General features: G+C 36.9%; 1 protein-coding gene across 5 annotated transcripts; it reads right to left on the reverse strand.

Annotated features, from left to right (window-relative positions):
- Window positions 1-600: 600 nt before the first annotated feature.
- On the reverse strand, window positions 601-22,168 carry sema3h (sema domain, immunoglobulin domain (Ig), short basic domain, secreted, (semaphorin) 3H). Of its 5 annotated transcripts, none has more exons than XM_058784178.1 (18): window positions 22,002-22,168; window positions 20,052-20,153; window positions 14,229-14,383; window positions 13,630-13,692; window positions 13,397-13,516; window positions 12,778-12,871; window positions 12,561-12,680; window positions 12,237-12,382; window positions 10,908-11,022; window positions 7,014-7,083; window positions 5,474-5,618; window positions 5,087-5,306; window positions 4,891-4,979; window positions 4,759-4,800; window positions 4,265-4,422; window positions 4,059-4,120; window positions 2,973-3,115; window positions 601-2,881 (listed from the first exon to the last, which is right to left on the reverse strand). In XM_058784178.1, the coding sequence occupies exons 2-18, from the start codon at window positions 20,149-20,151 to the stop codon at window positions 2,471-2,473; spliced, it is 2,253 nt and encodes a 750-aa protein (XP_058640161.1). In that variant the 5' UTR covers window positions 20,152-20,153; window positions 22,002-22,168; the 3' UTR covers window positions 601-2,470. The 5 variants fall into 5 exon arrangements, with proteins under 5 accessions (XP_058640161.1, XP_058640159.1, XP_058640158.1 ...); XM_058784176.1 differs by having other exon boundaries at window positions 20,052-20,157; XM_058784175.1 differs by lacking the exon at window positions 22,002-22,168 and adding an exon at window positions 20,290-20,587 and having other exon boundaries at window positions 4,265-4,419.
- Window positions 22,169-23,156: the final 988 nt, after the last annotated feature.

The following is a 23,156-nucleotide window of genomic DNA, read 5'->3' on the forward strand; positions in this document are numbered from 1 at the left end:
GTAAATGTCTTGATTTCTCGTAAATATTGAACAACATCAAGGCAATCTTCTTCCTTAACATAAAATAGTGCAATTTTTCTCACTTTCTTTGTGTTTCTCCTCCAGTCTCTCCCCCTCACTTAGTTATTTGCATCACCGATCTCATTTACTCACATATAGGCTCTCCAAGTCTATTTGGTATTCAGTTCTGTGAGTGTTTTAAGGGGCAGCTGTATCCAAGGCAACCCGCCTAGTCAATTTCCCAGTGTCCTGTCATTTATAAGTAGGATGCAATATACACTGATGCACTCATGGAATTCAAATGCTTGTCACACAGCAAGCAGCGGCCAGAGAAAATTCCAGCACATGTTTGTGCATGTGAGAGTGTTTCTGTTTATATTATACAGACCAAAAACAAACAAAAAAAATGTTTGACTGTGATGATATATCAGTCAGTGATGGTTTTCTGTTTAGAGCAGGACTGTTTCTTGGATGTGAAAGACTCAGATACAACACGTCAAATGTTGGGTTGTTGTGTAATACTAATGCAGTCATTTTTTTCTGGTATAAAGCAATGTATGTGGATGTTATTATTATTACAAAGTGGAATACATTAAGTAGTGCAATGCTGAATTCTCTCAATTTCATGAGAGTCTTCCAAAACATTTTATTCAAGGTTCAAAGTCCATTAATGAAAACCAGATTTACAGTTAAAGGTAAGACAAAGTCACACGATTCACAAGATTTAAATAACTGAGGGCAGGATTTACCTCTTCATATGTAAAACATGAACATGAAACATCTATTCTACATTTTCTTTGTTTATTTTATGACTGTTAACAACATTTGAGTTTTGTTTGCGTCTCCTGGCGAACCGAGCTGCTCCAACATATACACAGATCACTGCTTCTGTCTCTGTCATGTGGTTTGGGTCTGACCGCATTTGAATTTGCTCCTCTTCTCTCTCTGTTTGTACTGTACTTTAAAGCCTTTAAATCCTTTTTTCTTAATTTACTTTTCGGTTTTCCATCCTTCTGAATGGAGGCCTTTCAGGGCGGGTGCCAAACTTCTTGGCAGTCGTGCATCTGTCCATGTGCAGAAGAAAGTAGCTGCTGTTCCAGTCCAGTAAAATAACACACCCTTTGTGCCTCCATCGATCCCCAGAGAAACACATCGTTCATCATCCTACAGGATCTGCTGCATTTTGGGATTTTGCTTTTGTTAATTCATTTAAATAAATGTCTCGAAACCTTAATGAGTGACGTCAGAGACAGAATTACACCCTATTTAAATACAAAACAGAAAAAAATACCATGTACAATTTTTACACTTAAAATGCAAGACAATAGACACAAAGCACAAAAACACAAGGAAAATAAATACCATGAAAGATAAATAAGGCAATACATTTCAGTACAGATGAAAAAGTGCCATCAACACCGAAGTCTTTTTAAACAAAGAACATTTTAAGATACTCCCTAACTTTGGAAGATTTCTCTTTTATTCAACAGAGGATCATTTGGGGACACTCCCTTGCCTTAAAAGATTTGCCAAATATGCTTAACACAGTCCTCAAATAATAAATTGGTTTTTAATATTAAAGTAAACACTTCTTCTTTACCACACCTATACCAGATCATTCTTAATTTGCTTGGTAACAATCCTTCATATGATTCAGATACTAGCTTTGTTCCAGAACCTAGTGAGCTGCCTCATTGCCTACATAGGCAGCATTCTACTTGTCACTGAACTCATTAAGAGATTTGACACTCTACAATTCTGGACGACACACAGATATTCTTGACATGCAATGACGTTTTCAGTTAGCATGTCATAGCACACATGAAATATTTGGTAAAATAATATGTTTTTAATTACAATACTGTTAATAAGTTTGGGGTCAGTAAGAAGTAAAGTCTCATGCTCACCAAGGCTGCACTTATTTGATCAAAAATACAGTAAAATAACTGTTTTCTATTTTAATATATTTTATAAATTTAATTTATTGCTGTGATGGCAAAGCTGAATTTTCAGCAGCCATTACTCCAATCTTCAGTGTCACATTTCTTCAGAAATCATTCTAATTTGCTGATTTTTATTTGATTATTATTACTATCAATTATGAAAACAGCTGTGCTGATTAATTCTTTTGTGGAAACAGTGCTACAATTTTTGGATGAATAGAGTTCAAAAGAACAGCATTTGTTTGAAATCTAAATCTTTTGTAATAATGTCTTTACTATCACTTTTGAAATTGCAAAAATCTTGCTGCACCCAAACTTATGATCACTCAACATTGATACACTTCTTTAAATGAATTTAATAAAATATAAGTTTATCAACATTTTTCTTTCTTCATCCCCCATCTTGCATGTATTTTTTTAAACTTGCATGCAGGCAGCTCATTAGGTTTTGAAACAAAGCAAGTCTGTTAATATGATGCTGTGTATTATATTGTTTTGAGCAGCTTTTTAAACACTCGTGATTCGGTCTATGCACTCCTCGGCAGCCTCTGTGCTGAACTCTGCATTCGGCTCCGGTTCTTCCGCCCCCTTCCTTTCTCCTTCTCTCCCCCTCCTCTGTGCCGGTCTGCTCTCTTTCTCTCCTGTTTGTTATGCTTGTGGTTCCCTGATTCCTTGTTGTTGTGACGCTGACTGAGTTCTTTGCAGTGTCGCTCCAGTTTGCTGTGGTTGATCAATGCCATCACATCCTGGTACCATGGCTGGGCGGAGACAAGGGTGGAGCGCAGGGTGGGGCTCCACACAATTAAACGAACAATAACGGCTGTCCAGCGGAATCCATGCTCTTCAAGCTGACAATGATAAATGCCGCCATGATTGAGCTCAGCCCGGGGAATGAGGATGCCCCTGTCAATGACAACCAGCTGCTCCCCAGATGTGACCTGGAAGACAGAAGGTTCAAATTTAGAGACATCTTGATATTTGTTTGTTTAATATGATGTTTTTAGTGTGCATGCATGAGTGTGTATGTACCTTATGTTGCTCCAAGCTGTTCTCACCGATGTCTTTAAACCAGGTGACCGTGGCATGGTGAGATTTGGGTAGACACTCCAGAAAGGTGCTATTACCCAATGCAACAACTTGTGTCTTCTCCTCTGCATCCACCTGAAGACCAGCTGAATAACAATGTATAGAATAAGTGAAATTAAATGAATAAATAAATTAAATGAAAGAATTAGGGCTGTCAATTACATTTAAATTTTAAATGAATAATTTAATAATAATGACAACAACAACAATTATTATTATTATTATAGTTTTAAATAATTGTTGGCATATGTGCACATGCACACGGCATTTCTCACATAATAATATTTTATTATTATTATTATTATAGTTTTAAATAATTGTTGGCCTATGTGCACATGTACATGGCTTTTTTCACATAATATTTTATTATTATTATTGTTGTTATTATTATTACTGTTTTAATTAATTCTTGGCCTATGTGCATATGTACATGGCATTTTTCACATATTATTATTATTATTACAGTTTTAAATAATTGTTGGCCTATTTGCATATGTACATGGCATTTCTCACATAAAATTATTTTATCATTATTATTATTATCATGTATTTTATTGTATTTTTTAATGAATTATTTTAATGAATTATTATGAAATATTATATGCCATACACGTGGCATTTCACATTATTTTTTATTATTAATTACAATTAAAATTACAAATAAAATGAATTATATATATATATATATATATATATATATATATATATATATATATATATTTACACAGTATATATACACACGTTTATTATTATCATTATTTTGATTTTTAATTGAATGTATTGTGCACATACACACAGCATTTCACACCACAAGCACTGCATTTTTAAGATTTAAGTATTTTACATTAATTGTAAGCGTTTTTCTAAAGGAACAAATGTAGAACGTTTATTCAACCTTTCAGTTTCCACCCAGATTTAATGAGCAATGAATGAAATCATAAAAACATTTAAACAAAAACAAAATTGACAGTGTTGTTCCAAAGCAGGATGTTTAGCAATAGTAAATGCCTGGTTGTCAGTGTCTCTTACCTCCCTGTCTGACACACTGGTTCAGCGGGTTGCCGTCATCGTTAACCTGACGAATGTTTCTTCTGCAGACAGGGAGGAATGTTTCAGATCAGATTTATTTCAGATATACCAAATACCAATGCTTTCCAGTTACAGTGTACAGAAAACAGCTGATGTAATGGATTCTATCAAACAAGCTGCCCATACAAGTGTGAGATGTGTGTCACCTGCGTGCAGTTGGCATGTAAGGGCTGCAAGAGTGGCCGTCCCAGGTGCAGTATGGGTCTCTAGCGAGACAGCATTCAGCGCAGGCTTGGCCGTACAAATCGCAGTGGAACAGACCCAATTGAACCACACCCTCTGCTGATCCAGCAAACAGCCACTGCTGGAAGCGAAACACACACACACAGACACATTGATATGGGCTGTGATACTGTTTATCGCTTTTTTTCATTAAGCAGGAAAACTGGGTCAGAAACGATACATCTAAACCACATTCTCATATACAGCTCCAGAATTACAGAGCTCGTTCCATCCCACATCTTCAGGTTTCAGCGAGTGTTTCATGGAACAAATGTGTGAAAACTCACAGTTTCATCTTAAATATCTTCCACCCTCTCACGTTGCCATGACGACAAGATGGGAAGGTTTATAAAAGTGTGCTGGTGTATCTTACATGTATATGTTTGTGTATGTGTGCTTCCAGTGATGAACATTGTACCTTTTTCTTGGACAGCGTCATGGCCGTGATTGGTGACTTGTTCTGTAGAGTGACAGGAGATGAGCAGTTAATGCTTCAAGCTCAAAAGTTCATCCATATGAATCTGGAATGTTAAAGCTGGGGAGATTTTACCTTAAAAACCTGCAGCTGTTCCAGAGTGATCTCCTGATTCTGTCCGTTGGCTTTAGGCAGGTGAATCGCTTTCAGAACCAGGCCAGAATCTGAATACACACATACAATACACGTGATATTTACAAACTAGATGGACAGGTCTATCAAAAATTCAGTAAACCTACAGTTTACTGAAGTATTCATCACAGACACACACCTGTACCAATGAACAGAACGTCATATTGTCCATCCACCGCCTCCACTCTGTCCACAAGGAGGCGGGTCAGTTTATAAGGCACGCCCACTCTGATGAGCAAAGGATGACCTCCAAGAGGTTGTACCACTTCCTGCATTAAAGGATGTGTGCGGCTAAAGAAGATGACCTCATCAGGATATTCCCTTGTTGATTTGAACCCTCCATATGTGCTGCTGGGACACTGAAGATTGACAGAAAACTCAGTATTATGGTCCAGCTATTGATTTTCACCTGATTGATTTTAGTTTTTAGTCTTTTCTTTTTATTATAATCAAAGAAAATGATTAGAATTTTAATAGTCCATAATCATAAAAATAAAAAATTGTCTTGTCATATAGGAACACTCACTGTGCCAGGTCTAGGATAGGGAACTCTGCCTGTATATTCTGTCCACCTGTATTGTTGACCCTCCCTATGAAGGAAATTTCCTTTAAAAGCTCTAATAATGTCCTGCATGCGGTAAACACACACGGCGGATCCATTCAAGACATTGCTGTTGGCAGAGGAAACAAACACACATAGAAATAGAAACACAAATTATTAATTATTAATTGATCGAGAGATATACTGTAAGTAGACAGGATCAACTAGCAATCACAATGTATCAAAACAACAGAATTCATCTTATTCAGTCCACCTACATGCTTTTGACCAGACATAAATCCAATTAAAACCAAGCTCTGGTGGCACAAATGAAAGTGGCACTTCAGTTCAAGCGTGAAGCCAGTCGGCAGTAAGGTTACTCCTCGGTGAGGGTAAAATGTCACCTGATCTGAACTGAATTGAATCTGGGTCTGCCGTGAAAGCTACAGTCTTTACGAGTCTCTGAGAGATTTAACACACTCAGTGGAGCAGCTCAGCAGAGAGCAATAACACTGTCACTCTTTCCATACAGCTTTTTCTATATCCATACTTCATTGTGCACTACACCCTGTGCAACCCTTTCCAAAACCTTAGGCAGACACACGCACACTTCACGAAGATAGATGAAGGCATATGCTATTTGAGATGGCTGATGTAAAATTGGTTCAACTTCTAATGTGTTTTAAACATCATGGGTGCATCATTAATGTCATCTTAGGCCAGCTGGAAAGTATGACTCAGTAATACTGCAATTTTATCCACACCCTTAACCACATACACAGGGCTGTCATGATGTGCTCATTGCTCTTTTCCATACAATTAAAGTGAAGGGTGACCAGAGGCCGTCAAGCTCCAAAAACGACAAAACAGCATCATAAAAGTACCACTACAGTAGTAACTTGACTTCTGAAGCCAAACAATTACTCTGTGAGCAGAACAGACTGAAATGTAAGTTGTTCTGTTATTCACTGAAAATCATAATCATAATTTTCAAATTTAGTGACTCATGATTGGTTAAAAGTCACATGTGTAAAACAGCCATTTAAAACAAATGTGTGTGTGTGTGTGTGCATGTGTCTTCAGTGTCACATAATTGAAATCATTCTAATTCTAAGAAATCATTCTAATATGCTGATTAGCTGTCACTTTTGATCCTTGCTGAATAACATTAATAAATTAATTTCTTTCAAAAAGATTTTACAGCTATTTTAAAAACTTTTGTTTTGAATTGAAAGTTTCTTAATTTATTATTCAAATTTATCAATGTAGAACAGCTTAAATTTCAAGACATTTAAATAGCTTTAGAAGACCTGGAAGTCATATAGACTAATTTGATGGTGATTTTTGTCATTTTTGGAGCTTGACAATCCCTAGCCACCATTTAGGTTTTTTTAATGGAAAAGAGCAGCACCAACATTCTGCTAAACATCTCTTTTAATCTCAAAGGATTCAAGGACAATCTCAAAGGATTGTTTTTAAAGAAAGATTCTTTACTTCTGATTCCAGGTCAGTTTTATAGAGTCACCTGGTAGTGGTGAAGAGCCCATAGATGAAGGGGTTCTTTTTGTCCTTTCCACGCTGAATGAAAATATCCTCTACAGAAAAACAGAAAACAGGTTTAGAATATTAAACATGCTTTGTGCTTCAATCAATGCAAATGAGAAAGAGTGAGTGTGTGTGGTCTCTAGTTTCCTCTCAAGGCTGTATAAACTCATGAAAAGAATATCTACCTGGTCACACTCTCTTTCTCATACAAACAAACGTGTGTAAAGCAGCATTTTTGTGGTTTCATTTCTGTTCACAAACACACACACACACACACACACACACACACACACACATGAACTTGTGCTGTTGGGGGTATGCTAGTTCATTTATGCATTCTCACATTCCAGCCATATCAGATATGATCAAATGCCTTATCAAATCAAATACACACGCACACACATTAAGATAGTGGTTCTGCTTCTGATTTTGCTTCAGGACCCAAATTTTACACTGGACAATAAGTGATGGCAAAAAAACAATACAAAAATGTTAACTTTTAAAGTAAACAAAAATGTAACATGAAAATGACCATGAACTTCATAGGCCAAATAATTTGCAAGAGTGGGGTCAGTAAGACTGCTTTTTAAAAGAAATTAATGTATGTATTTAGCAAGGACACTTGCTACAAAAAAAAAAAAAAAAAAAGTGTTACTGTTTTGACAAAAATATTAAACAGCTGGTTTCAACACTGATAATAAGGAATGTTATTTGAGCACCAAAACAGCATATTAGATTGATTTCTGAAAGATCTCTATCAGTACTGCAATTTTGTTCAAATAAATGCAGCTTTAGTGAGCATTAAAATATCTTAGCGAGTTTGATCAAACACACAGCCCTTGACAACAATTTAAGATATGGGGCACAACCCACCAGTTGGAAACCACAGTGTTAAACATTCACATTACCGTGGACACGCTTTTGAAACATGAGATAGATTTACTGACTCTCATAAACTGTTAAAAACTGAGAACATAAACTAGATCAGTACTATAAAATGGTTGAAATTACAGACAGCTCTGGACTAAAACCGCACACATAAACACAACACTCCGTTTTCCCCTCATATTTAACACACAAACCAAAAGAATCCCTTTAATTAAGCATTCACACTCCCTCTTTCCCTCTCAATCCCATTACTATCCCTCATTTCTGTTCAACCTCTCCTCCCTCTCTTTCAAATTGTTTTCACTACCCCCCTATTCCCTGGCTCTTCTCTTTCACTTTTGCAGGGATGCTATAGTTGTGTCAATTTCATCCAACAAAAGCTTTTGTTCTCCTTGAGGGCAGATAGTTTTGTCTGCCCTGCACTTGTTGACACTTCTCTATCCTGCCCCTATCCGTCCTTATCCCTCCTAACCTCCGACTCTACTGCTCTCTGCTCTCCTCCCTCATCCTCATCCTGAGGTAGCCAGTAGATTATGTGGAAACAGGATGGGGGTGCCAACGTAGACGTGAAAATGCACACACACAGATACTGGCGGCCTTCAAAACATTCAGCAGACCACCAAGACAAATGGCACATGCACTTGTGCACTCATTGTAAGATATATTTATCATCATGTGGTTCAAAAATGTAAAACATTCAGGGTGAACTCAAGAAAATTAGGTCACTTTGTGATAAAACTTCTGTATATAACCATAAGGAATAAATTCCTAAAGTACTCATTAGTTGTTAATTAGTGTTTTCTATTAATCGATGTTGAAATATATAACATTAAACTGTTTAGAGCCAATATGTATGTAAAGACCAATTGTCCCTCTCTCCATCAAAAGCACATTAGAAGGATTTCTGAAGGATCATGAGAGACTAGCTATGTTTCGAATTTAACTTATGCGCAAAACTGGAATATCGCATAAAACATTTGCGAATAAAGCATTGTTTCCATCCAGCAGGTCAAAGAGTACAAAATCGTCATTTCTTGATAAACTATATATCACTAAGAAAATTAGGAGAAGCCACTTAATATAGTCATTTTCATATGTAATAAATTACTTGCGCCTCAGAGCAAGCAGACGAAACACAATTAATGGTAATTTTTTTCAGAGGTAGATGCCTGCTGTTTGGGAACACAGTCGTTTAATACAATTATACAAAAATGTTTGGATGAAAGACTTTGCTCAGGCATTACAGAAAAACCAAAACAACATTTCGGATGCTGTGCAATGAGATCGATCCACTGTTTAGTCAAGTTATCCTGTCCCATCGTGCAAAGTCATGGCTTTTTTTTATGCAATATTCCAAAATGCGCATAAAAATAGGTGGATGGAAACATAGCTTTGAAGACTGGAGTAATGGCTGTTGAAAATTCGCCTTCCCATCACAGGAATAATTATATTTAAAAAATATATACAAATAGAAAACAGTTACTTTAAATTGTGATAATATTTCGCAATATTGCAGTTTTTACTATTTATTTTAAATCAAAAATCTTACCAACTCCAAACTTTTGATCGGTACTGTACATGTACACACATAAACACAAGGCTAATTTCAGCTAATAAACACACCAACTCAGTGAATCAACTGTACATTATTTAAAATCCAAAACATATCATACACTAATTCAGTTCAGCTTCAAAATCACAGCCACAGAAACTGGCAGCATCACCTCCACACACACAGACATTATCTAAACTTATTTGCACCAGACCGTGACGCATTTTGGAGCACCTTCAATCTTGCATACCAAAACACACGCCAGTCAATTTTTTCTTAAAGACCTAAGATTCATCTGTTCCATATTTCTCAATAACTTACAATTCTAACTCTTCAAGCAACCTGGCAGTTCTCAACTTATATCTGACTCATCATATCGTCAGTTTATGCACGTTTCTTTATATAGTCTATAAACTCGCTATTCCTGATTAACATTCACTGACTGCAGTGTGGTCTGGCCCATCATAACTATGGCAAGATGAGGGTCCCTGATGCAGGGGGAGATTATGGGAGATGTAGTGCTTTAGAGGCCATGGAGCACAATGTAAACAAGACAGAGAAGAGAATTCTTATAGATTACCACCATAGGGCAGCTAAGATGCATATTCACATTACAGCATGCTTACATTATATAATCATCAGAAATTTTTTTACAGTCACAAGAAAACAGTAAAGTGTTAACCAATCAGAAGAAAGCAGTTTCAGATGTTCTAAATACTTTGGCAGGCCAAGAAATAAACACATTTCACAAGTCCCTAACACTTGAACATAACTGAACATGCACGCAGTTAAACAAATTACATAAACTCAGCTGTTTAAAGATTGCCATGGCGCTGGTCAATGAATAGTTCCTTTCAGAGCCGCTTGTAGATTTGATAAAGTAGCAACCAGATATGGAACCCATTCTTGATTTCTGATTATTGCTTGTTTTATATCATATTTGGGTGGAATAGTTTAGGGGACGTGCTATCTTCAGTGTAGTTGTCACTGATAACTGAGATGAACATTTCAACGTACTGTATGTGCTGTAACGTGTATATCTTATAGATATATGATTATGAGACTACAGTAAAACTTCAGTCAGAATGAGGATTCAAGAATTGTTTATTCTATGCGAGGTCTTTGTTTACACAGACTGATTGATAAGAAACCGGTTTCTGTCTGAGTCTGTGTGTGGTGATGTGTGTGTGAGTCTACTGATAAACTTTGTTCCATAAATCAGGGAAGTTTGGGCATATGACACACACACACAGCATCAACAGCATAAATTATATTCTACAACATGTACAAGGTTATCTCAAAGCCTTATTTTAAATTGAGAGAGTTGTTTCAACTTTGATTAGGTAATCAAGAGGGAGTGAAATGTTTTTGTGTGTGTGTGTGTGTGTGTGTGTGTGTGTGAGACATTTATCTGAAGGTGTGTGTATTACTCACGGAGTTTGTCAAAGTGTGTCTGTATGCCGTCGGGTCCTGGTACGGAGCAAACAATACGAGCTTTCTGAAAGGTGCTCCATTTATGAACCAAACTACGCTGACCACCAATATCATTCTGAAGAAGAGAGAAAGAGATATAAACACACCGATGTAGTACTACATACCACACTACATCATGTTTTTGAGATGTAACATGCTTTTTTGGACTTGTCCCTGCTAATCCAGAGTTTTTTTGGACATGTGCCCTCCTAATACCATGTTTTTGGATATATACTATGCTAATACCATGATTTTTAGACATGTACTAGGTTAATACTGTGTTTTTGGGCACGTTCTTTGATGTAGATGTAAATACCCTATTAAATGTATATGGTAATCATTATATTCAATGACATACACAAAAGGTATTACCATCTGATACCATCCCTTTACCATGGTACCACTACAGTACTTTTGTAAGTATATAAATAATTTTTTTGTGATAGCAAAATGACACAAAATCCACCAGACAAAAATTTAAATGAAATAATATTTCATTTTATTTCTGCTTGGGATCTTCTGTTTGGAACACTTTTTATTTCACTGAAAATTAATTGTATTATAATTACTTCAAGAAAATACTATATGTGACCCTGGACCACAAAACCAGTCTTAAGCGTCAATTTTTATACATCATCTGAAAGCTGAATAAATAAGCTTCTGGAATATCTGAAAATCTGGAATCTGAGGGTGCAAAAAAATCTAAATATTGAGAAAATCTCCTTTAAAGTTGTCTAAATGAATTCTTAGCAATGCATATTACTAATCAAAAACGACGTTTTGATATATTTACAGTAGTAAATTTACTAAATATCTTCATGGAATATGATCTTTACTTAATATACTAATGATTTTTGGCATAAAAGTAAAATCAATCATTTTGACCCATACAGTGTATTTTTGGCTATTGCTACAAATATACCCCAGCGACTTAAGACTGGTTTTGTGATCCAGGGTCACATATTGTTTTATTTCTGTTTAGATTTGTATGAAACATTTTTTATTGTAATAAATATACTTTTATTGTAATAATAATATTAATACATTTTACTAATATTACGTTTATCTTTATTTCTGTTTGGATCTGTATGTAACACTTTTGCATTTTAATAAAATCCGTAAGTATATATTATATAATTATGTTACTATTTCATATGAAAATGACCGAGATCCACCAGAGGAACAGTCAGAGATATATCACCCAGCACATCCTATCAGATTCACAGAGGTGGTCATACAGGCACAGGAGCCACACAAGTGCGGTTAGGCACGTAGGAACACACTAGATACCTTGCAGACGCGGGCGACTCTAGAATAGAGGACCTTCCCAGTAGCCCCCTCTGCTTCCTGGGCACGCTCAGTAAAGAACACGTACACCTTATCATCCTCCTCATTATCACTCTCTGACATCGCTGCTACATGTACAAATTCAGCGCCTGAGAGACAAAAATACAGTTAACTAACACATACATCTGTTATTGTGTAAACAATATGGTAGCATTTTCTTGTGTTTAACTGATAGAGCACAGTGCATCCTTAATTGCTGTCAACAACTTGGTGAGTGTGTTTTTGTGAGTGTGAGTGTAAGTGTGGATGCACATGCACATATATCACCTTGCAGCCATGTAGAGTCGTATTGTTCAGTGCGAATCGCATGTCGCTCCCCCAGACTCCGAATAAAAGCGGTATCATGACTTAGAAAGTCAGATGAGATGCCAGCGAACAGCTCTCCGTCTGAGCAAACATGCACGAAGATTTCGATCAGAGTTACACTGGCATGTTCTCACACAAACAGATAAATTACACACAAACTATAAACATGCTGTCTTACCTATGATAGCGGTAGCTGTTCTCTGGTGAGGGTCATAAGGACATTTTCCCTTCCCTGATTCAGTGTCTTCATACTGCAGCATTTGTTCCTCGGCCTGAAATTCCCATTACATTATTTACAGTTCAAATTGTTTATTTTTGCTTATACAAATTAATCCTTTAAGGATGTCTCGGTCTGTATGAAACTTTTTTATGTTACTAATAAAAAAAAAAAATTAATTATTATTTTTTATTAATTATTTTAATTATCTCAATAAAATATTTTTTGTTATGTATGAAACTTTTTTTAATTTGAATTAAAAATCTAAGTATACTTTAATTATTTTAATAAATTATATTTATTTTTTTCTGTTTGGATATGTAACACCTTTTAGTTTCATTTAAATAATTAAGAATGTTTTAATTAATTTGATTTTGTTTTACTTTTACTTGTATAGATATGTATGAAAAACACTTTTTGTTTTATTAAGAATTGTTTCTTTTTAATTTTTATTATTTTAATAAATAATATTTAATCACTTTTTATTTAAAAACTACAAGATGAATGCACAGCATACTACATTATGCAAAAGGAAGAGTTTATGTGAAAAAGATGCATGCTGGGAAATGTAGTCCTTTACCCTGAGGAAGAGGTTGGTGGGGATGAAGGCACAGCGAGGGTTGAATGCTCCAGTCCCACAGGCGTAAAGATGTGTTTGGTTATACAGCTCTAACACACGCAGGAAGTTTGCACAGTCCGTCTGTGACATAAAAAGAAAACTATCACGGTGAGGATTGAATTGATTTTGTTTGTAATTAAACAGTTCAAGAACAGCTGTCTAAATAAGCTGCGTTTTTTAAAATGATGTTTTACCTGCAGGTTTTTTCCAGCCATGATGCAGTTCTGGATCCAATCTGGGCTTGCAGGCCAGTAAATCTGAAATATAGCACACATAGACACACACAGATGTGAATCTAATCTGGTGCACAAGTGTGCATAAAAGCTCCTCTTAGTCATATTAAATGTTGATTATGCTGATTTCATCATGTAGCATGTGAGGAATCACAGTTGAATGCCACCCTGGCATTACTCAGATGAAATCATTATGAATACACACTAAGTTATGCAGACAAGCAGGGATGGGCTCACACACACACTTGTTCACACAAACTTTCACAAATACACTGACAGCAGGCAACAAAAGTTTGTTTGAAAACCAATCATACACAAATTGTGTTTTTCAATTTCAATGCGAATGGAAAATGTTTTTTAGCCTGGGACAAATTTGTGATTTTTAATGTTCTGAGCTTGACAGCCCACACTTTCATTGTATGGAAAAGAGCAGCATTAACATTTTGTTAAACTTCTCCTTTTGTGTTACACATAAATAAGAGAGAACATAATGACAGAATTTCCCTTATTTAAGAATATGAGGAATACATGCGAGCCTGTGTGTTTGGGTGTGTGCATACCTTGCGGGGGGTTTGAGTAATATCATCCAGGCTGGCGGACAGCAGATGGTCTTTCATGCCGATGTAAAGACGACGACCATCTTCATCTGGCAGCAGAGAGTTCAGATCCCCAGCAGGCACAGAGAGAGACATGAGCCTGCCGCTCCGCACCAGCTCTGAGACAGAGAGACAGAGAGAAAGTGAACAGATTATTTCATACATTTCTGTTATGAGTAGACACTCGCGGCTAAATTCGGCAAATATGTGGCATTGCTGTTTTCCATCACAAATCCTTTATTTCTGACAGGCCAATAAAGAAAATGCAATTCAGCTTTATTGTTTTTCATAGGGAAAGGAAAAAACAGAGAATGAGAGTTTCTTTCTGCCACGCAACAGAGGGTGAATTTCTGAAGAATATCCTGGTCAGTTTTTACAATATAATTACAATGAATGAGGCTGTCAAGATCTAAAATTACCGTATCATAAAATCTCAAATCTACAACTCATGTGCTATATCCCAAGTCTTCTGAAGTTGTACGACAGCTTTATTTGAGGAACAGACTGAATTTTAAATTAGCATTCAGTGGAAATAACTGAAAACTCAATGGCTCAGTGTTCCAGTTCCATTAATTAAGAAGCCCGCTGCATGGAGGAGAAGAAAATCAGTGAATAATGACTTAAATTTGACCTCTTTTTCTTACACAAAGCTATTATATGACTTGGAATATACTGCATCATTCAGATGCACTCTTTCACTTTTGCATCCTTTTTAAAACCTTAAAGCTCCAGACGCAACCAAAACATCTCCTTTGTGCTCCATGGAAGACATAAAGCCAAGCCACAGAGTTGAAACAACATGAGGATGAGTAAATGATGATAGAATGTTTATTTTCGTGGGTAAACTATTTCTTTAATTACATTTAAAGCTGTCCACCAGAGTAACACTGTACTTTTCCTAAACACAATGAACTCAAATAAACTCATATGTTGACCAGACAGACTCACCTTTGGGCAGAATAACCTGTTCAAAAATATGAACAGCTGATGAGACAGACAGACAGAGATAAAATAACGCGAGATGAATAGATGAATAGACAAAAAGATTGAAAACATGCCTTGAGAATCATAGGAAATCAATTAATTACAGTGAGAGTGCAGCAGATAATATTGTAATACAAAAAAAAAAAAAAATGCAAATATTATATTGGATGTTCTATAGGTTTACATCTATATCACTCTATTAAAATATAGTCTCACTCACCCACACACTACAAAATTTCAGCTGTCATGAGGGACATGCACACACAATCTGTCACAGCCTGAAACCTCACACATGCATTCCTGGCTCTTTCTTAGTGGCACCATTGCCCTCTTTCTTGGGGGCAGTTTCTGTGGTAACAAGGGTGTGTATGTGTGCCTGTGTGCTAAAATCACTCTGATGGATTACGGGCTGGTATTCCACCTGTCTCGAGTGTGTTTAACAGGAAGTAAGGGAGCTTTCATGACTAGGTGGTCTAGAACCTGGTAGCCCCAGACTGTAATCAGTTTGACTCATGATGACCTTTTTAGCCATAAACTAAATTAGACAAACAGTGAGACATTCTGATGGTCTTACACAATTAGTACAACTGTCATTTTACAATCTTACACACACACACACACACGAACACACAGTGAGTCACAAACCCTTCTGTCCATCATTCTATGACCAGCTGAGGGTATATTTAGCCACATACAGACCTAGTGCTGTATATTTAACCACAATCAAGCTGTGAGCGTGTATCTGAACATTAGATTACCTCAATCATGAGAGAGACTGTGGAATTACTCAATTAGTGCAAATATGTGGCGTGTGACACAGCTAAGAAACATTAGTTAACTTATTCATAAACATACACATGAGTGCAAGAACGCATAGCAACAACGAATAGGTTAAAACTGGTACAAATCGTGTTTACGATTAGTCACAATCTTAATTTTATGGATACCGATATCGATTAAAACCCCAAGATCGATCTTGTGATCCTGTCCTGTAGGTGTCATGTTTTCTGAAAATTTTCGAATTTTTTCTGTTTTCGAATGTTTTCTGAAAATAAATCAAATTTACTGTGAATGTGAGTTTCCGGTCTGTATTTAGTGTGATTAAAAACAACAACTGACAACGAAATCGCAGACTGCACTCAGAAACAGACCAGACGCTACTGCTGCATTTCGCTTCGTCAACAAATGACTCTTTCGACTCTGTTCTTTTCAAGAATAATTACGAGGTACTGTTTGAATCAGTCTGAAACACTACAGGTGCTGGTCATATAATTAGAATATCATCAAAAAGTTGGTTTATTTCACTAATTCCATTCAAAAAGTGAAACTTGTATATTATATTCATTCATTACACACAGACTCATATATGTCAAATGTTTATTTCTTTTAATTTTGATGATTAGAGCTTACAGCTCATGAAAGTCAAAAATCAGTATCTCAAAATATTGTAATATTACTTAAGACCAATACAAAGAAAGGATTTTTAGAAATCTTGGCCAACTGAAAAGTATGAAAATGAAACGTATGAGCATGTACAGCACTCAATACTTAGTTGGGGCTCCTTTTGCCTGAATTACTGCAGCAATGCGGCGTGGCATGGAGTCGATCAGTCTGTGGCACTGCTCAGGTGTTATGAGAGCCCAGGTTGCTCTGATAGTGGCCTTCAGCTCTTCTGCATTGTTGGGTCTGGTGTCTCTCATCTTCCTCTTGACAATACCCCATAGATTGTCTATGGGGTTCAGGTCAGGCGAATTTGCTGGCCAATCAAGCACAGTAACACTATGGTCATTGAACCAGCTTTTGGTACTTTTGGCAGTGTGGGCAGGTGCCAAGTCCTGCTGGAAAATGAAATCAGCATCTCCATAAAGCTTGTCAACAGAAGGAAGCATGAAGTGCTCTAAAATTTCCTGGTAGATGGCTGCGTTGACTGTGGACTTCAGAAAACACAGTGGACCAACACCAGCAGATGACATGGCAGCCCAAATCATCACTGACTGTGGAAACTTCACACTGGACTTCAAGCAACATGGATTCTGTGCCTCTCCACTCTTCCTTCAGACTCTGGGACCTTGATTTCCAAATTAAATGTAAAATTTACTTTCATCTGAAAAGAGGACTTTGGACCACTGAGCAACAGTCCAGTTCTTTTTCTCCACAGCCCAGTTAAGATGCTTCTGACGTTGTCTCTGGTTCAGAAGTGGCTTGGTAGCCCTTTTCCTGAAGACGTCTGAGCGTGGTGACTCTTGATGCACTGACTCCAGCTTCAGTTCTCTCCTTGTGAAGGTCTCACAAGTGTTTGAATCGGCTTTGCTTGACTGTATTCTCAAGCTTGCGGTCATCCCTGTTGCTTGTTGCCTGTTGCTTTTCCTACCCAAATTCTTCCTTCCAGTCAACTTTGCATTTAATATGCTTTGATACAGCACTCTGTAAACAGCCACACCTTTCAGTAATGACCTTCTATGACTTACCGTCTTTGTGGAGGGCGTCAATGTTCGTCTTCTGGATCATTGCCAAGTCAGCAGTCTTCCCCATTATTGTGGTTTCAAAGAACAAGAGATACACAGAATTTATACTGTAGGGATGGCCATTTGTTCAAACTCAAATGTAAATATTCTAATATTTTGAGATACTGATTTTTTAACTTTCATGAGCTGTAAGCTCTAATCATCAAAATTAAAAGAAATAAACATTTGAAATATATCAGTCTGTGTGTAATGAATGAATATAATATACAAGTTTCACTTTTTGAATGGAATTAGTGAAATAAATCAACTTTTTGATGATATTCTAATTATATGACCAGCACCTGTATATGGCACAGAAACACTTGTTGTTAGCCAAAACTAAAACTGTTACAAATCGTTTTCGTTATTTGGAATAAAGATAAATAAAAATAAAATGCAAATATTAGATGAAAAGCATTAAATTTGACATGTTGCCTTTATAACTAAAATACGTTTAAGTATTAACATTACTCAAATTAAAACTGAAATCAATATGTTAAAGAAAACAGAAGTATAAAAAATAATCAAAATGACAACAAAATTGCAAAAAAAAAACAAACAAAATGAAAATATATAAATATTAAAACGAATTAAAAATATTAATAAATACTGTAGTATATATAGATAATACTAACATAACAATGCATTCACTGAAAGAGATTCTTTTCATAAGTAACCAAATTGAACATTAAATTGAATTGAATCAAACTGAATTAAAATGGGCATCAAATGTAATGTGTATTGTGTAAAATGGGATTCCAAAAACCTGTTGACAAGCACACACACCTCTTCTACCACAAGTGTGAATGGAGGTATGTTAAGGTGTATTTTCTTGGGCACAACTTTTCCCATAGTGCTAGCCTACAGGCAGATAAGAACAAACAGTCCACACTTCCTGTGCAGATTGAGTTATCAGCTATTACTTCTCAATCCACCAGCTGGCATGTTCGTGTGGTAGAAATGTTAACAGGTGCGACTATAAGTCTGTGACGGAAGAACACAAGGCTCATGCATAAACACACAGACAGCTAAAATAAACTGGTGAACACACACTGCTGTGTTCTGGAATTTCTCAACTCTCCGTCAGTCAGACCTACTAACCATGACCTATGACCTGGGCTGAATATGAGTATACATCATAATTATAGCACTCAAATGCACACAGACACACACTCTTGGTAGAGGTTAGAGTGCATAATTGATTGATGCTCGTGTTAGTTATAATCACACCTACTGAAGGCCAATCAACTGCAAAGTGACCAATCAAAACCGACCAGCTGGAAAATACATTTTATAGATCTGCTGGACATATTACTGGGTATCTAATTTCACTTATATCCAGTGGCACACAATTCTCAGTGTGTGTGTGTCCTACTCAAGAGCTGTCATTTATCATCTCATCAGGGAAATCAAGCCAAAATGAGCTGGATAATAATCAACCACCAGCCGTTCCCTTACACAAACACACACTTATGCTCTACCCTTGGGGAGTCTGCGTGAATGAAAGGCTAATTGGGTAATTAAGAGATCCAAGTAAACACAACACACACATTCATACAGCTGTTCACAGATTGATTAAGATATGTACCCCTAAAACCTTCTAAACACAAACATTTCACACACACACACACACACGCTCTATTTTCTCTCACATTCACTCTCAGTTGTCTCTGATATGCAGAAGGGTGAGACAGACCAACAAATGTATCTGTGCAGGGTTTTCTAGGTCATGGAGAAACACACAACCAGTTTCAGTCTACACAATGTCACACATGATATACCCCTGTCGAACCACGGCTGATTGCGATTGGGTTAAAAAGAGAGAAAGCGTTTGTGCATGGAGCAAAGAAAGAATGAATGTTTGTTTGATTGTGGTCTACAAGGATAGTAAAACCTGAAATCATCCACAATGTGGGAAGAAAATAGTTTAATAAACATACTAAATAATTTATTCTGGGTTGAAAGAATCAATGCAGAAAGGTTTAATAGAATAGAAAAACAATAGAAGTTTATGGAAAGTCAGTTTCACCTGAGTGTTGTCTTATAAACTATGCAGACTAACAGAACTTTAATTAAATTAATAATGGTAACATAATTGACTCAAGTCAGAATGACTCCAGTCTTCTTAATTATTCAAAAATTATATTCTTTTAAAATAATATTAATAATAATAATAATACAACCTGAAATCATTTACATTGTAGGAGGAAAATGTCATAATAAACATACCAAATAATGTTAGGAGATTGAAAACACCTATATATCAACAGAAAAGTCAATGGAAAGTCAGTTGCCTCACCTGAGTGTTGGAAGTGCAGTCGTGGTTGTGATGGTCTCCATGCGTCCGTTAGAGGTGCCGCCAGTGAAATTAAGCAGAAGAGAGCCAGCATCCTGCTCATGGCTGTCTGACACACACACAAACACACACACACACACACACACACTATGCGACTCTAGTACGGAGTAAACACACACACACACACTCTCTCTCTCTGCGTGCTCTGCTCAGAAATATCACACACACAAATGGTGTCTACCTGATGTCAGCATCACACACCTCTGCGTAAGTGTGTGTTTGTGTGTGCAGTGCAGCGTAATATAATCCTGCTCAGGTCAGTGTTGCTGCAGAATCCTCTCTTGGTCTGTCTTCTGTGTTTATAATATTGCCGGCTGAATTTATCTTCGTTTTGTTCACTCTGTTATTGTCTTGCCCTCTCCATCTCTCTGCATCTTTTAACTCTTTCTGATCTCTCTCTCTCCTTCAGTCGTCTCTTATCATTCACTCCTTTCTTTCAAACACTCCCCTGCTGGGAAGGAGGGAACTGTCCCAATTGTGCCCACCCCTCTCTCGCTCTCTCTTTCTTTCTATCCATCTCTCCCTCCCTCCCTCTCTGTGTATATCTTTTTTTAAGAATAAGACAGCTGCTGAATGTGACTCTCTCTTAGGATTCAGTTGCTTAATGGCTGTTGAAATTTTGGTTTTCTCATGTTGGTTTTCTCTCTTTTCATCTCTCACCCTCACTGTCTTGTTTATGTGCACACACTCCAATTAAATCTAACAGCAATCAGAATGAATGGTAGCTGAATCAGGTCACATAAACAATTACCAAAAGATCAAAAGAATAAGAAAATGAGAATGAAAACCCCCATTGCCCCCTCACAGCACACTCACACACACACACGCACTCACTCTCTCTCTCTCTCTCTAAAGGATCATAGTTCTTTACTACATGAAAATATCACTGAGCTCATCAGAGAAGCAACTGTGTGGAGTTGGCGCCCTCTAGCGACTAAACGAGGATTATTGTTTAATGCACCACCCCTCATTACAAGTAAAATTAAGAAAATTCTCAAACAAGACGCCACAGTTCACTTAAACCCTGTACAGATTACACCGAGGGGGCTTGTATTATCCTAAAGGGGTTTATTTTGTGATAATGACTGGTAAACTGTACTTTATTCCGCTTATTTCACGGCTACTTAATAAATACATGGACATAAAATACTGATTTGAGTTGAAATGGTTATCCTACTTGTATATTAACGTGCACACAAATAGAGCAAAATCACACAAATAGAGCAACAACATTACAATATTAACTGTTTTATATAATTTTATATAGGCCTATTCATCTGCATCCAGGTTAAATTGTCTATGATAGCTAGCTAAAATACCTTAGCAAACATCAGTACAGCCGTCAAATTTAAATGCCCTCTTATCCGTGTCCACAGACTGTTAAAAAAAAATCTTTATTTTTTTCCCCCCGAGCTTCTGTCATTAGTGCTTAATGATTACCATTCATTTACGACGGAAGTATCGCGAAGTCCAAAAGATTATTTAATAGTTTTGTGTTTTCTTAGTGTAAGAATTCAGAAAAAAGGTGATCGTCACTATACAGCTGGATTGAGCAGTAGGCCTATCTATCATTTAAATGAGAATACCACTAAATATGCAGTACAAACTAATATACTTAATTTAACATTAACAGTTAAGAGCATCCATGATGACTGTAATGATGACTGGCCACCAGGTGTCGGTGTTGTATAAATCTAGTTTTTGTGATTTAAAAACAGTTGATCAGTTAAAAAGTTTATATTTTAGTCACTTGTGTTTTGATTTTTTGGAGGGGTGGGGGTGGGAGTTAATCCCCACAGTGTAATTTACAGTACAGTTGTTGTACACAACATATATATTGTAATCACACAAACAAACAATAAATGAATGCAGTATAAGTGAATGTGCTCTTACTATATTGGATGTGATGATGTATCGTACTGTAATGGATGTGAGGGTTTATTCATGATGTTTAAGAATTTGAACTGCATCTTCCTCTTGGTCACCACCTTCAGCGAGTTCAGTTTAGTCCCCAGGACAGAGCCTGCCTTCCTCAGCATTTTCTCTTCCCCTTTGAGGCTGTTTCGCCAGCACACCACTGCACAGAAACAGCGCTCTCTACCACAAACCGATAGAACATCATATGTTATGGTACTGTGGAAGCGCATAATGCATATGTTGAAGGACCTAAGCCTTCTTAATAAAATGTTTTATTGCTATTTTATTACTGTCATTGCATTGTGTTTTTGAAATGATAATTGTTAGTATTTAAATTATATTAATTGTATAATATAATAATGTGTCGTTTAATAATGTATTATTTCATTTTATGTTATTTTTTATTTCAAATTGTCATTGCGCGCTCCCGTGCTGCCAGGCCGGTTTCCATCAGCTGTCCGTTTATTCATCTCTCTCTCTCTCTCTCTGTGCTTCCCGCCCACACACGTGCTCACCTCTGTGCTCTGATTGGATAAGCAGGAAGGCGATGAGCTCATATTGGTTAAAAATAGCTTCACGCGCTGGGGCTAAAAATAGGCGCATATATAAAGGCCGGTGTTTGAGCTAGGCTCGCCGCACTTACGCAGCAGTAGCGGGGAAGGATGAAACTCTCCGAGAGACCGAGAGAAAGAGAGGGAGAGAGAGATTGCGAAAGGGCGGCGGCCCGTTTTCTCTCGGTCCCGCGTCACGGCGCAGTCTTTCACAAGAAAGGCAGAAATGGCAAGTTGTTGAGTTTTTCAGCCAGCCCGGGTCTGGGTGTTACCCGCTGGGGGTGGGGGCTGCGTGACTATTTCCTTCCTTCCTCCCTCAACAAGACACGTTTTTTCCCCTCTTCAGTTAAATAAAAGCTGGCTGTGTTGTATTGCACAATATCCGAGAATTATCCACTACACTGTCATTAAACATATTGGTAAAGATGGTTTGGAGAATTTCATCGTGCTGTTCTGAATCCCGGATTATCCAGTGGGTGGCAACTCGAAATAATTCCAGCTCCTCTTCACTAAATTTTGATTCAGAAAGCACTCTCAACATTAGCTGGAGAGCAGAGGCTTAGTCATCAGTGTAAAAACA

This window comes from Onychostoma macrolepis, chromosome 08 (genome assembly GCF_012432095.1).
Source record: "Onychostoma macrolepis isolate SWU-2019 chromosome 08, ASM1243209v1, whole genome shotgun sequence".
NCBI lineage: Eukaryota > Metazoa > Chordata > Actinopteri > Cypriniformes > Cyprinidae > Onychostoma > Onychostoma macrolepis.